Source organism: Ascaphus truei, chromosome 2 (assembly GCF_040206685.1).
Source record: "Ascaphus truei isolate aAscTru1 chromosome 2, aAscTru1.hap1, whole genome shotgun sequence".
NCBI classification, from domain to species: domain Eukaryota; kingdom Metazoa; phylum Chordata; class Amphibia; order Anura; family Ascaphidae; genus Ascaphus; species Ascaphus truei.
This window is the reverse complement of record NC_134484.1, coordinates 221,740,159-221,754,117: the sequence shown is the minus strand read 5'-3', so window position 1 is coordinate 221,754,117 and position 13,959 is coordinate 221,740,159. Positions and strand designations below refer to the sequence as shown.

General features: G+C 40.6%; 1 protein-coding gene across 3 annotated transcripts in view; it reads right to left on the bottom strand.

The window, feature by feature from the left end:
* LOC142487143 (cadherin-18-like) overlaps positions 1-13,959 on the bottom strand; it is a 941,872-nt gene that overhangs the window by 361,867 nt on the left and 566,046 nt on the right. For all 3 annotated transcript variants that reach the window (XM_075585917.1, XM_075585918.1, XM_075585919.1), the window contains one exon: positions 13,713-13,832. In XM_075585917.1, the coding sequence (XP_075442032.1) occupies positions 13,713-13,832 (120 nt within the window). The remainder of the gene's footprint in view (positions 1-13,712; positions 13,833-13,959) is intronic.

The following is a 13,959-nucleotide window of genomic DNA, read 5'->3' as shown; positions in this document are numbered from 1 at the left end:
CTGGAAGGTTCTCCCAGTTCTGCCTACATACTGCAAGCCACAAGGGCACTGCAGTAGGTATATAACAAACATTGAGTGGCAGTTGATAAATGTTTTTATGGGATAATTCCTAGAGGTGACGTTAGATGTAAACTGTTTGGTACTTTTACTAAAAGAACAGGCTACACACTTTGCACAGGTGAAAAAACCTTTTAAGCTCCCTGCTTGTCTCTGTTTTTGTTGTTTAACCGGACAGCTAGGGGCTAACTTAGCTTTAAGGTTATTAGCCCTAGAAAATATAATGTTAGGTTTTTTAGGGAGAAAATCCACTAAAACCTCATCTTGTAAAAGAATGGGCCAATATTTATTAAAAATTTGTTTTATTTTGGGCGCCATTTCATTATATTGGGTAATAAAGGCAACCTGCTTATTACATCTCTCTAAAGTGTCTTTTTTCTTTACATTATATTGCAATAATGTGTCTCTGTGCATCTTATTAACTTGATTAAGGGCTTCATCTAAAACCAATTGGAACATAGGACTGTTAGTATTTATACCATCCAGTCCAAGGGGTTGGCATATCCCTTGAAGAAGTGCGCGCATGCGCACGAAACGCGTCGGGAAGATTTGAGTTCTTTAGAGCTTTAGACTGGTCTGTGGAAGCAGTTTGCAGTTTGCAGTACAGAGAGTGGAGCCGTGTTGTAGCTGTGGGAGTCAAGTGAAGGAGAATGTCAGCGTTGGGGACTATCGTGTGGCGTGACGTCATATCCACCCGGAAATCCCGCGATTTGTGAGACTCGCCTTCCATCCCTGTCACGTGGGGACGCCGGAGAGGACGCTCCGGTCGCCATCTTGGAAATTCTCCAGCACGATTCCTGTCTGTTTGCCTGCTTGTTTCAAGCTTTCTGTGAGTAGGGTTTTAATTTTACCCCTCCGGAGGCGTGATTTTATCCACTTTTATTAGCCAGTAATAAATTAGCTTTGTCTTATACTGAGCCTTGCTAGAGTGTTTTTGATTGTTTGTCTTGTTTGTCTTGTGTAGTTTGTTTGTCTGTTTTTAGCTACCATTGTTGGCATACTGCACCATAATTTGTTTCTTTTTTTTCTCTTTTCATATATTGCACTTCATGGACATGAGATCCTTTCTTCACCAGCTATATTAGGATTCATTTAGACTGTACACCATATGGTTTGGACTTTCTATATATTGTTTTGTGGCGCCGGTATTTCCTTTTTTCCTGTGTTCTCTCACTGACTGTACTGTCAGTTTTTACCTGGCTGCCAGTGATTATTTTAATAGTAATTATTTATTGTTAGCGCTGTTTACACCATCTTTTTTTGTTGTTGCAAGATGGTAAATACATACATGTTTATGAAGAAGCATTTAGAATCACTGCATGTTAGAGCAAACCATAAAATTCTTGTGCTTTGAGACCTGTTAGCGGCTGTGATATCTTGACTCAACGGGTGGGGGGAGGGGGGATGGAGAGACAGGTTGTGGGGAGACCTGAGAGGGGATATATCTTCAACCCTGGGAGGGGAGGGCAGGGTAGGCAAATATACAACCTTACTTTCCCGGTCCCCAGGGAGGCAGTCTGAAAGGGGCACTCGGTGGGCCACGTAGGGGGTGGTGATGACTTCTGCTACCGCTTTCAAGGTGAGGAGTCCAGGAATACGTGATCCCTCTGGTTGCTATATGTTTCCCTCGGTTGCCGGATCTGCGAGGGGGTGCGGCTGGTAGAGCGGTGAAACGGGTTTTTCCCACTGGCAGCTCCAGACCGGAGACCGGGCTCCCGTGGCTGCCGGAGCATGGCTTGTGAGGAGGCCCCTCAAACCGGGAGCAAGTTGAGTACTTGAGGATGGCGGTTAGGTGGACAGCGGGAGGGAGGGAAGGATTAAGGGGAGGTTGTGGGGTTGAAGGGGGGGAGGGGGAGAGGGGAGAGGGGGGAGGAGGGGATGGTTGGCCGGGGATGGGGAGTAGATGGGGGCTGATGGGCTCTGCGGGTCAAGTTGACATCTGTCAGTCAGGTCCTGTCACTGGTCACAGCGGTGCGGAGAGGGTGGATGGGCGCCTGGGCTAGAGTGCCGCGGTCTTCTTTCCCGATCCGAGGAACGACGGCCGGGAGGCGGTTGATGACCCAGGTTGGTGTTCAGCTGGTTCGGCTCCACTTCTTTCTCTCGAACTGTGGAGGGAAGCTGGGTGGGGGGGAGCCCCAGGTTGGTTATGAGCAAGACTGGAGGCGCTGATCCTGGTCTGAGGCGTTGGGGAGCTTCTGATTCGCTATGCGTTCAGAGGCTTTGGGCGTTTGTGCTTCTTCCTGGCGCACTGTAGACTTAGAGGGCCCTCTGCTGTCTGGTGGTGGGGTGAGCCCCAGTGATTTGAGGAAAGAGGGGGAGTCTTCTGGTCTGGAGATGGTATGATGGTGGCCATTTCTCAGAACGATCAATTTGAAGGGGAAGCCTCAGCGGTAGGTGATGTTACGGTCCTTTAGAATGTTAATGAGGGGCTTCATCTCCTTCCTCCTGGCCACCATGACCCTCGACAGGTTGCTGTATATCTGGATTCTGTTATTTTCTATGTGAAGGTCTCCTGCTTTTCTGCTCGCGGACATGATTCTTTCTTTGGCGGAGTACATGTGAAATGTAATAATCACATCTCTGCGATGGTTTGGATCAGAGGATTTCGGGCCTAGCGCTCGGTGAGCTCTGTCCATTTGTATATCGTGCTCCGTCAAGTCTGGGACCAGGGAACGGAACAACTTGTGCAGGTAAGGTTGGAGGACCTCAGGTGTGACTTCTTCAGGTATATTTCTTATCCGGAGGTTCTGCCTGCGGTCCCTGTTTTCTTGGTCCTCGGGGGAATCTTTAAACTCTTCAATGACCTGTCCCAGTCTGATCACCTCTTCCTCTGTGCTATTTTGCGATCCTATTACATCTCTGATCTTGTGCTCTAGCTTGTCAGTGCGCTTCGTGAGGCCATTGATATCTGCCCTTAGGCTCTCCAGGGCAGCATTCACGTCTTTCGGGACTCCTCTCCTCATTTGGAGGAAAAGGGCATCGAAGTATTGTTTATTTAGGCCGAATTCCGGCGGTTCTCGGCTGTCTGTGTCTGGCGCCTGATCCACATTTTAGGCCTGCATGGCCTCCTCGGCGCCATCTTGCGAGTCGCAGCTCAGCTCCAGCAAGCGCTGCGCGGGGGTAAAGTACTTGGTGACTTTAGAAGTATTGGAGATTGAGAGAGAAACATTATTACCCCAAAAGTCCAGAGTGAGGGATGGCAGAAAAGGGAGGAAACACGGGAACAACAAAGAGTGTCCCATGTTCATATCTCAATTCAATAAATCAAGTGGTCAGGTTCAAAAAAATATCAACAAGCATTGGGAACTACTACAAATGGATCCTATTCTATGTGAATACACTAAAAAAGGCCCAAAGTGTGTATACAGGCGAGCAAAAACGTTGGCTGCATTTATTTCCCCAAGTGTTATCTCCACCCCAGTAGGTGATCCGGACCGCTTTCTGACCAGAGGGTCCTTCAGGTGTAATCAGTGCAATATGTGCGAATTTATGAGACCTTCTAGGCATGTCTTTTCCCACAGCCCACATAAACAGTATAACATCAACAGCTTTATCAACTGCAATACAACTATGGTTGTTTATGTGATTAGTTGTGGCTGTGGGAAGAGATATGTCGGTAGAACTATAAGGGCTTTGAAGATAAGGATGCAGGAACACTGTAGACTAATTCGGAAAAAAGATCTAGAGCATCCTGTATCAAAGCACTTTACAGAATGTAATAAGGGGGGCATCAGGAACTTTTCGTTCTTGGGCATTGAAAAAATTGTAAAGAAAGAGAGAGGGGGAGATATTGTGAACACCCTGAACTGCAGAGAGTCCTTTTGGATATTCATGTTGAGAACGAGATTCCCTGAAGGGATCAATATTGAGTGGAGTATTAACCACTTTTTGAAATAAATATGATTATATTCGAACGGGTAAAATATAAGTCTAGACATTATTATTATCAGTATTGAAATATGATTGTATAATGTAGTCTCTCCTTGATGAAATCTTCTTCTTTGTTTCAGTGTTGACCAGAATCATACATGATCTATTGATTAATTTTGTGCAAATTGTATATTACTGTAAGAAGTATACTTGTCGCTAAATGTGACGGATAGCTATAGCATCTCTTACTGAATAACTTTACGACATATTTGCCTCTTTATTTCTTGTCAATTGTACAGTACCGTAACAAGATGTTTTGCCTTTAATGGGATATTCAATAATTAGTATCTTGTGATATCCCACATGAAGAAATAATGTTACAGTATATTAAAGTATCAATTTTCCTTAGGTACTCCACAGAATGAATTACATAATATGATGGTTCAAATAATTCTTGACCTCATTGTCATCACAAGGATGCTCATTTGTTTTTACACGAGTATATTGTATACTTCATTTTTTTAAATGTCTTGTTGTGTATTTTTAAATAATAAATGTGTATGTTTTGGTATTGTCATTTTTGTCACTGGCTGCCCAGTTGAGCTTACTATTTTGCTATACATTTTTTTAGACAACTCAACCACGATCTAAGTTGTATTTGGTTTAATAGCATACATAGGCTCTCTTTTGGGCCTATGTACCTACTTATTGGAGCTTATTTGACTTGTTTTTACCTTTAATTCATATACATCTTTGCATTCCAGCGCAGGTGTATACCGTAGGAATGAGGGATGTGTATACCCTGTGTCAGAGTCAATCACTCTCCTTGGGTGACTCCCTGTTGGGCGTCCCTTAAAGGATGATGTGTAGGCTGACATATGGATAGTCACTCCCCCATTTCAGACGGGGGACACACACGCTGTGGTAGTATTATTTATATATATCTTTTTAGTATCATGAGATATCGCGAGACCTAACATCTCATTGCACTACCATAACTCGCGCATGAACATGGAGGAAGGGTGGGGGCGTGTACAGCCGGTGCCGGTGCCCATCTTCCATTTTGGGGCACTCCCCTATGGGCGTTCCCTATGAGTGGAGATGGGGACTGATTTGTGGCTAGTCACTCCCCTATACCGGGCCACAGTGCGCATGCGCTAGAGAGGAACTTTTTCATTGGCCGCGGTTGAGCTGTGACGTCACTGGTATCGCGAGATTTGGCAGCCATTGCTATTTAACTGTTCGGTATATCGTGTGAAAGCACTTCTTGATAAAGTGCTAGGCACGAAACGCGTTGAAGGGTTGCATCCCTTGCTTTTATGACTCTTCAATAAAGATTGTTTTTTGGCCACACCTGCTCTTCTTTTTGGATCGTGGTGCGCTGCATTCTCTATTTGCTGGACAGCATTCACGTCTTTCCTCTCCTCATTTGGAGGAAAAGGGCATCGAAGTATTGTTTATTTAGGCCGAATTCCGGCGGTTCTCGGCTGTCTGTGTCTGGCGCCTGATCCACATTTGAGGCCTGCATGGCCTCCTCGGCGCCATCTTGTGAGTCGCAGCTCAGCTCCAGCAAGCGCTGCGCGGGGGTAAAGTACTTGGTGACCCCTTGATTCTGAGTCGCTTTTCCTTAAGAAGGCATGGTCCCCTCTTCTTGTATGTTTGGGGGTGTTTTGGAGATTTTTTGGTGGCGGTGGGTGCTTAAATGAGCGGGTTATCGGCGAGGGTTTTTGGGAGCTCTTCTACAACCCGACCATACTCTGTGATGTCACCGGAAGTCTCCCCCGAATGAACATTTTTATTGAAATAGGGTCAGCCCTCTTCCCTCATTCTATTGATTGGTTTTCTGTGATTTTCTGGAGTTATGGGGACAAGAAGGGGGGGGGGCAGAAGGGAGACAGTTCACAGCCTCTCCTCTCCAGCACCTCCCCACCTTTCACAGCTTTGGGGCAGCCCCTTTGGGGATGAAGGGGAGGCTCGCGGCTCCTGCACCGCACCCTGTCGCAGAGGGTCAGGCCAGCTGACTAAGGGGATGTCTACAGGTCCTTACCTCTCTGCAACAAACCTGCGCCAGCAGTCTAGGGGTGCCGGGGGGAGATACAGAGATACAGGCACCTCCGCGGATCGACGATCCAAAATGACCGCCGCTCCCTTCAATGCGGCTCCATAGGCAGCTCTCAGCACAGCGCCAGGGTCTGCGCTGTTGTTACTTCCCTGGCAGAGTAGAGGTAAGGCGGTTGGGGAAGGGGAAGGATCATGTGTCCTCAGCAGTATGGGGGGGCCAGCAGGCAGGGACGAGCACCTCCGTGCGCCTTCAATCCTCCCCGACCGAGCCGGCAACCAGCACCCTGCCTCCCCTCTGTCAGTCTCGGCTGGTGGCCATTTTGGGCTGCTCTGAGACCGGAGCTCCCAGTTCTCTCCTGCCCCGAGCCTCAGCTGTTTTATTTAGCTCCGGCAGTACAGACCTCTCACTCTGGCAGTGGATTTCTAGGGGGGGGGTGGCCGACGCGACCCCTCTATAAGCTGCTCGCCCGCCGGCAGGGGGGGGAGGATGGGTCTCACTAGGGCTAGCTATGGAGAATACTCTGGCATTGTGTTTCACAGGACCCCGCGCAGCAGCGTGTTGCAGGGCTAAAGATACTTCTCTGCGGCCACTTCTCCCCAGTCGCCTCACTCCTCCACCCCCACTCACCTTGGTGCCCGTTAGCGTCCAGAGGTGTATCGTGTCGGGCAGGACAGGCTGCGCTTCTCCTATGGCGGTGATCAGTAGTCCTCTGTTGCTCCTGTTTTCTTTCTTTTATTTAACTTGATAATGTCCATATATTTGATGTTTAGACTCAAAATGATCCCTATATTGACTGCTATCCAAATTCCTAGGAATTTAGTTTATTCTGTTGGTGATAAATTAGGATTGCTGTGGATTGCAAATCAAAACTTGAGTAGCTTCAGTATCATGCGGCCATCTTGGTCAGGCTCCAAACCACGCCTCCCAAGAGGTAACTTTTTAACTGATTTCACTATTATACCTAAAAAAACAGTCAATAAACAGCAAACAATACAGCAAATTAAATATTACATAACAAGCATATTATAATTGGCTGTGCCTCTGTGTGGTATGTCTTTGTGTGATATGTTTTCTATCTTTAATCTGTGAACAAATCTCTTCCAGGCATTTTGCGGTGTATTGTTATTCTCCCTTAACTATATGTGTCCAATGTATTAACCACAGTGATTTAATGAAATCAAATGTTTAGTTTAATGAAAACATACACACCATTGTGTTCTCTGTTTTGGTAAGCAATAATTTCAACTCATAACAATTTCAATATTCCTATTAGTTAAAAAAAAAGACAAGTAATTCTTCAAAAGAGTAAAATGTTAAATATTATTCATAAAAATAATGGATACCATCATTTAGTAATCCCTTTAGATTTTTGAAAAATGTACACATCTAGCAGATGTTATTCTCCCCTTTAACACTGGTTAACCCAAGAAATTCCAGAAAAAGTACTATATACTACAAAGAGCTATGCACAATTTAGCATTGTTTTAAATGGAGCTGTGGTATTTTTTGCAATAAATATTGTGGTACCATAGGATTAATGTATTGTATTGCATTAATGGATGCAATAACACCCGTAAGTGATTTTTTTATTCTGCATTGCTTTAATGAGGAAAAATGCCTGCAGTAAGGAATTACAATTTAATATTAGTTTACAAATTCACAATTCTTCTTTGACATTAATGGCACGATGTACTAAAAGTAGAGTACAATATTATAAAACTAAAAAATATGAAGCACTTTTTTACGGTGTTAGAATATAGTGTGGGCTATTCTGTATACGAAGTAAACAAAATTGAGATGGAAGAAAAATAAATGCTTACGTCTGCATCATATGGAAACAATGTGTGTAATCAACTGTTATACATGAGATACAGGTCATTTAGAGGAACTTATGCCACTTCGGATGTGACAGGTTTGTATAACACAAATACATTACTGTGTATGGAAAAAATGATGGCCCTAAAATAAATAAATGTTGTGATGTGTGCATAACTCTCTTCTTGGAACTCTCATAGTCGCAAGCTTCATGTATTTAAAACAAGAGCAAAGTACAGTACATTCATATCTTTATGCATGCTTAAAATGTATTTACAGGTATTATGTCCATTAATTTGATGCCATTAGTCATCATTCATAAGCATCTGTAACCATAATGTAAATCAATCAAATCTATTTATTACTATTAATAACAGTAATTATAAACATGTAAATAATGCAATTATAATAACTACCATTATGGAAATTAAATATTTAATGATATATTTTTGTTTATAAATATCTTGAAATGATATGAATTTATCCACAACATTTTCCAATATAATCAAAGTCTAAAAAACATTGTATTGCTCAGAATGTTTTGTATATATAGGCAGTGTATGTGCATTCTATTACAGATTTATCACTGAACAACAGTTTAGTAAATGTGCTCTTATGTGTTACCATTAACCGCTTAGATACAGCATATCATAACACAATGAAAATGTGCTCTGGGGCACACTTCTTTATTTTGTATGTACAGTTTCATCACTGCAATTAATATTTTATTAAACCCGGTGCAAATTGTTAGGGAGAGTTACTGCATGTAAAATCTGGAAGTTTTTTGCGTGCAAATAAAAGGGAAAAAGAATGATACACAAATGCAGAATTGAATAAATCCCATTAATTATGTGTTACACTATTTAACTCCTCCCTATCTCCAAAAGGGTAAATTATTCCATAGAGGGAAAAATTGGAGTGAAGCACCTTAATATATTGGCACAGCATAACACTGTCCAGTTGGGCTCCAGGGGTGTTATTTAATAAAGTCTTACAGATTTAAACTTGGGCAAAACCAGTTCAAGATAATTGCACCAGATTTTCAACGGGAAAAAAAAAATCACCAATGCTTTGAACGGGATACATGTTCTTGGATAATTAATGCCCTGTTTTATGTACGGTTCTCATGTTTTGCAGCCAGGAGTTTTTAGTAAATATTTCCCAAAATATTCTTGATAAACAAAAGGATATGAAATCAAGTGGAAACATTTGCTCCATCTTGGCTGAGCAAACATGTTCATTAGTGTCAATTACTTTCTGCTCCGTATGTATGGGGCTTAGTATGTGAGCTTCTTAAAGGAGAAATCCGTGTCGGTAGCCACTTCGGCTGAGCATGCAGGGCTTTAAAGTTTAAAGCTGCCGCATCACATGGGCCAATATGAAGCCACACTGATGATGTCACTGCATAGTATTAGCCCACAGGACACAATCTTTGAACAGTAGCCAATACGTGATCCCTGGCAGCCAAGGAAAGTTGCTACCAGCACTTAGTTCAGAGGTAAGTATCTCCAGAAGTAGGGGGACCCTTGAGCTGAAATTAATGAGGTTCAGCTCCAGAGACACCCCTTTTCAATCTGATATAAAAATTTAAAATTTGTATAACAATTTGCAGGCTTTGATTTCCTCTTTAAATCAGTTACTGAGGAAAAGAGGGTAACAGCATATTTAACCAGGGATATTGGAATAATTAAACCACTCTTGGTGTGCAAAATCTCGCAATACAATGTAAGACATAAATAGGGGTTGTAAAACCAGTGCTTTTTATGAGTATGGTACAGTAACACCAAAAGATAATTAGTGCACAAATCAGTTATTAAAACTCCTCAGGAACTCAAGACAAAAAATAGTGTATACTTATAGTGCTGAGTATCTATTATATCCTTTAGTCATCTATGCATTCTCGATAGACTAGAGTATGCAACTGATCTCCAAGTGTATAAATGAGAAGATCGGAAAAGATATATTGCGATATGTATTGGCTGTAATGAATAGTAGGTGTAAGGAAAACAGGCCCCTCAAACAGCATAATCAAGGAGAGTGAAAGCAATCTAGAGCCTTCTGATAATAACCTAGAGGATCCTCTTGTTATTGTATTGATCTGTTGTCCTCTCCAATGGTAATCAGAAAAGAGAGGCAGATATAGTATAATACTGTTTTTATAAAAAAAAAAAAAAACATATGTGGTTACACTCACATACTCCACAGATAAAAATTGCATATAGATCACACAGGGTTAAGAAGTGGAGACCGCCTCAGAGTTCTACCGACACTGATGCTAGCCCTCCATTCCTTCAACACACATGGTTTGGAGCACTTCTGGGTAATTACATCACTTGTGGAGGTCGGGAGAGTTCCCATCTAGTGTCTAGTTAGGCAGTTTCAGCGCTTATCGCCCTATGTGTTTTACTGCATTTCACTTTATAAATCACTAAAATGTATTTTCATTTCTCACTTCCTGATACTGTATGTTGATTTATGCAAACTCACGTTGGTCGTTTAGATATACTGTTGTAATTTTCCCCACACTTGTGTTGTCTTCTGTGATCATGTCTATACTTTTTTGAGAGCAACTGGACATGCTTACTGAAGATATTTATATATCCATGCAAAAGATATGTGAAGTGTCTGCATTACAACTTATAAATATTGAAAGCAACCAACCACAATGACTACATGGGTATACTTCGGGGCAAAAAACAAACATAGAAAAGAAAAAACAGAGTACCTAACACAAAAATGGCACTCACGGTACGCAAAAATACAAACACATTTATTCCAACATGGCTAAATACACAAAAATATTCAAAACTATTAAAACAAAAAATGTCACCAAAATTAACATGCCCAAATCCATATATTGTTAAAGTAGATATCAAAGTTAAATGTTTAGGCATAAACAAATTAGTCCATGAATAAAGAAGGGAAGTCCCCTGGACCCCCTCCAGAAATATGTACAAATGTACCGGGGTACTAAATTGCAATAAACGGGCAAAGTTAATTATATTAACAGATTTGGCGCCCTGAGGGTGTTTGGCTAAGCTTCATAAAGACAGTTGGGAAGTCTTTACACTGGAGCTGCATTTCTCTCAAGAATGATATAACATACTTTCACTGTGAAACGTATTTAATTTGTGTGAAGTCACTTGTGCTGGATTCTTAATAATAATATAAACATGCTTTATTAGATAGAAAAAAAAGTCATGCATCATATTATATACTATTTCTCCAAGTAACTCTATCCCTAACAGATTCAAAACCATTCCTCAAATAACGCAAGTCACACAAATTGAGCAAACTGTACAAAAACTGTGACTAAGTCAAATGGCTGATGTATTAAACTCGCCTGGCTGCAAAACTGAATGATCAAAACTGCACCAAACGTATGAAAAAAACAATCGCATCAGAAACAATAAGATTTTTGCCTTGATACATTTGGTGCCATTTTTTTTTATTCTAGTTTTTCCCCACTTTTGCAGCTAGGAGAATTGAATACATGATCTCAAGAGTGGTTAAATTTGCTTAATAAATTGGGCATTGCTCTAATATTGCTCTAATTTTGCTCTAATTGTTACGCGACCTGTTATAAAGCCTAAAATTGCAAATAATATAAGTAAACAATAAATAAACAAATAATGCAATATGTTACATATTAGCCTTGTGCTCAAATTCTATTTTTGTTATCTTCTGATTTCATAGGAAATCTACTGTCAAGACCCATTAGTTTTACCATTATTGATAAGTTCTGAAAAGATTACTCATACCAATGTTAACAGAAGATAGAGAAATGAGACCGCTTCCAACATAAATATCCTATAGTGTTTATGCAAAGTTGAAGCAGGTGCTTTGGGGACCAAAATAGTAATTATTACAGAGTTGATCTAAGACAGATCAGAAAGATATCCCCTATCTCAAGCACTCGATGCTGGATAATAGTAAAGAGACTGTATTCAGTCTATCAGGTTATTACTGTAAATCGGTCTATTGACCCTTTGAGAACCAGGAAGATCAATAAGTAAAATAATAAAGTTTTATTTCATAATCACAATGATAAAAACATATATATAGCACAATAAAATCCCCATAATAGAGTGGTTTATAGTAGGCTGTATCCACACCAATTAGTGATAGAGTAGTATACAGCCTAAACTAACTGACAACAAGTAACACTATAATAGTTTCTGCTCAGGACTAGCAATCTACTTATAATACCACATGTTGCATGGAAGAGTGACCGAAAAATTCACAGTAAAAGGTATATGAGTAGTGTTTCCCCACATATATATATATGTCATAATATATCATCCAAATCACAGAAACCGCTGCATGATAATGCCTCAAAATAAACATAGTGCAAAAACTACACTTATGTATCGCAACACCTAATTTTTGTAATAGGCAGTATATATATTCTCAAGAGGTTATTATTGAGAGCACAAAAATGCAAACACCACACACCATTTCCACAAATTCCGTTCAAGGACTGGTACACAATGAAGTGGAAAAAATATATATAGTACAAGTAGTATCTGATAATCTTTCTATGTGGCTATTACCCCATCATAGTATTAGGGTGTCACTACATCAATTCATATAGATGCAATATCAGCTTTAGATCGAAAGCAAAGTTGGTACAGAAAACCTCCAATCATAAGGTAACCAAACATAAATCACTTGCACTGTACAAATAATTAGAATAGTGATTGGAGTGTTGGAAGTGTGATTGCAGCGGATCATATGTGGGGAGCAATAGCAACCGCTGATAAAAGCCTAATGGTTCTCCTGAGCTGGAGGATGTCGCCACTTCTGATGACGTCACATAGGTGACGTCCCACGTAACCCGACGTACGTTTCGCGCGTACACCGCGCTTCTTCAGGGGGAGAAGTTTAAAATCCCTGATCTCCCTTGTGTCTATTTATACTCTCCCAGTGGAGGGGGCATAGCTTTCCGCCGGATAATCAAGGCAGAACCCAAGTCCGTGATCCAATCAGATCAGAAGAGAATTAAACTAGAATTGATTTTTAACTCCTAATATATCCTGTCTAAGGAGACGCATAATAAGATGTTAGACACTCCTATAATGTAATGTAAGGCAAAATACCCAGGTAGGTATTAGATTCTGACACCCAGACATACATATCAGGGAATGCATTAATGGCCAAACAAAATAGAGGGCAAATGTAGTTGTTTTAATTTCCTTAGTAGGGGTATAGGGATAAATATCCTTTAGGGGACAGAGTAAAATAAAAGGTATATAGTGTAGGAGTGTTTTTTCTTCTAAGGGATCCGCCCCTATTGGTCAATGCGGGTTTTTGCCTTGATAAATTTGGTGCCATTTTTTTTACTCTAGTTTTTCCCCACTTTTGCAGCTAGGAGAATTTAATACATGATCCCAAGAGTGGTAAAATTTGCTTAATAAATTGGGCATTGCTCTAATTTTGCTCTAATTGTTACTCGACCCGTCATAAAGCCTAAAATTGCAAATAATATAAGTAAACAATAAATAAACAAATAATGCAATATGTTACATATTAGCCTTGGGCTCAAATTCTATTTTTGTTATCTTCTGATTTCATAGGAAATATACTGTCAAGACCCATTAGTTTTACCATTATTGATAAGTTCTGAAAAGATTACTCATACCAATGTTAACCTTAAATCAGATTAATAAAAGTCCTTGATGTACATATAGACATATATTGTTAAAGATCATTTTCTATCAGCATTACTAGTTATTGGAGAAAAAAAATTAAAAATAAACAACTGCTCTGTATACATTTATAACATTTAAATCATAAATCAGACTTATTTTCATAACACACTATTTTTCTTTTACTGAAATTATTTCCTTAGGTGTTACCTCACCACGGAAAATGAAATATACATATAAGTAAGGTAATACATGCCCACCTGTTTTTGGATCAACAGAGAAATAAGGTTGTCCCTGGAGAATGCTGTAAACAACCCTGGCACTGTTTCCATAGGTAGGGTCATCACCATCTGTAGCCGTCACCTGAATAACAGAGGTACCTGCATAACCAGGGAAAAAGTAAATTTATAAAGATTTTAAAATAAAGGTTAAAGCATTATATGGCAGGGATTCCACTGTTTCACAATTTACATCATACTTGCCATAATACATAATTTCCTCAGTTGA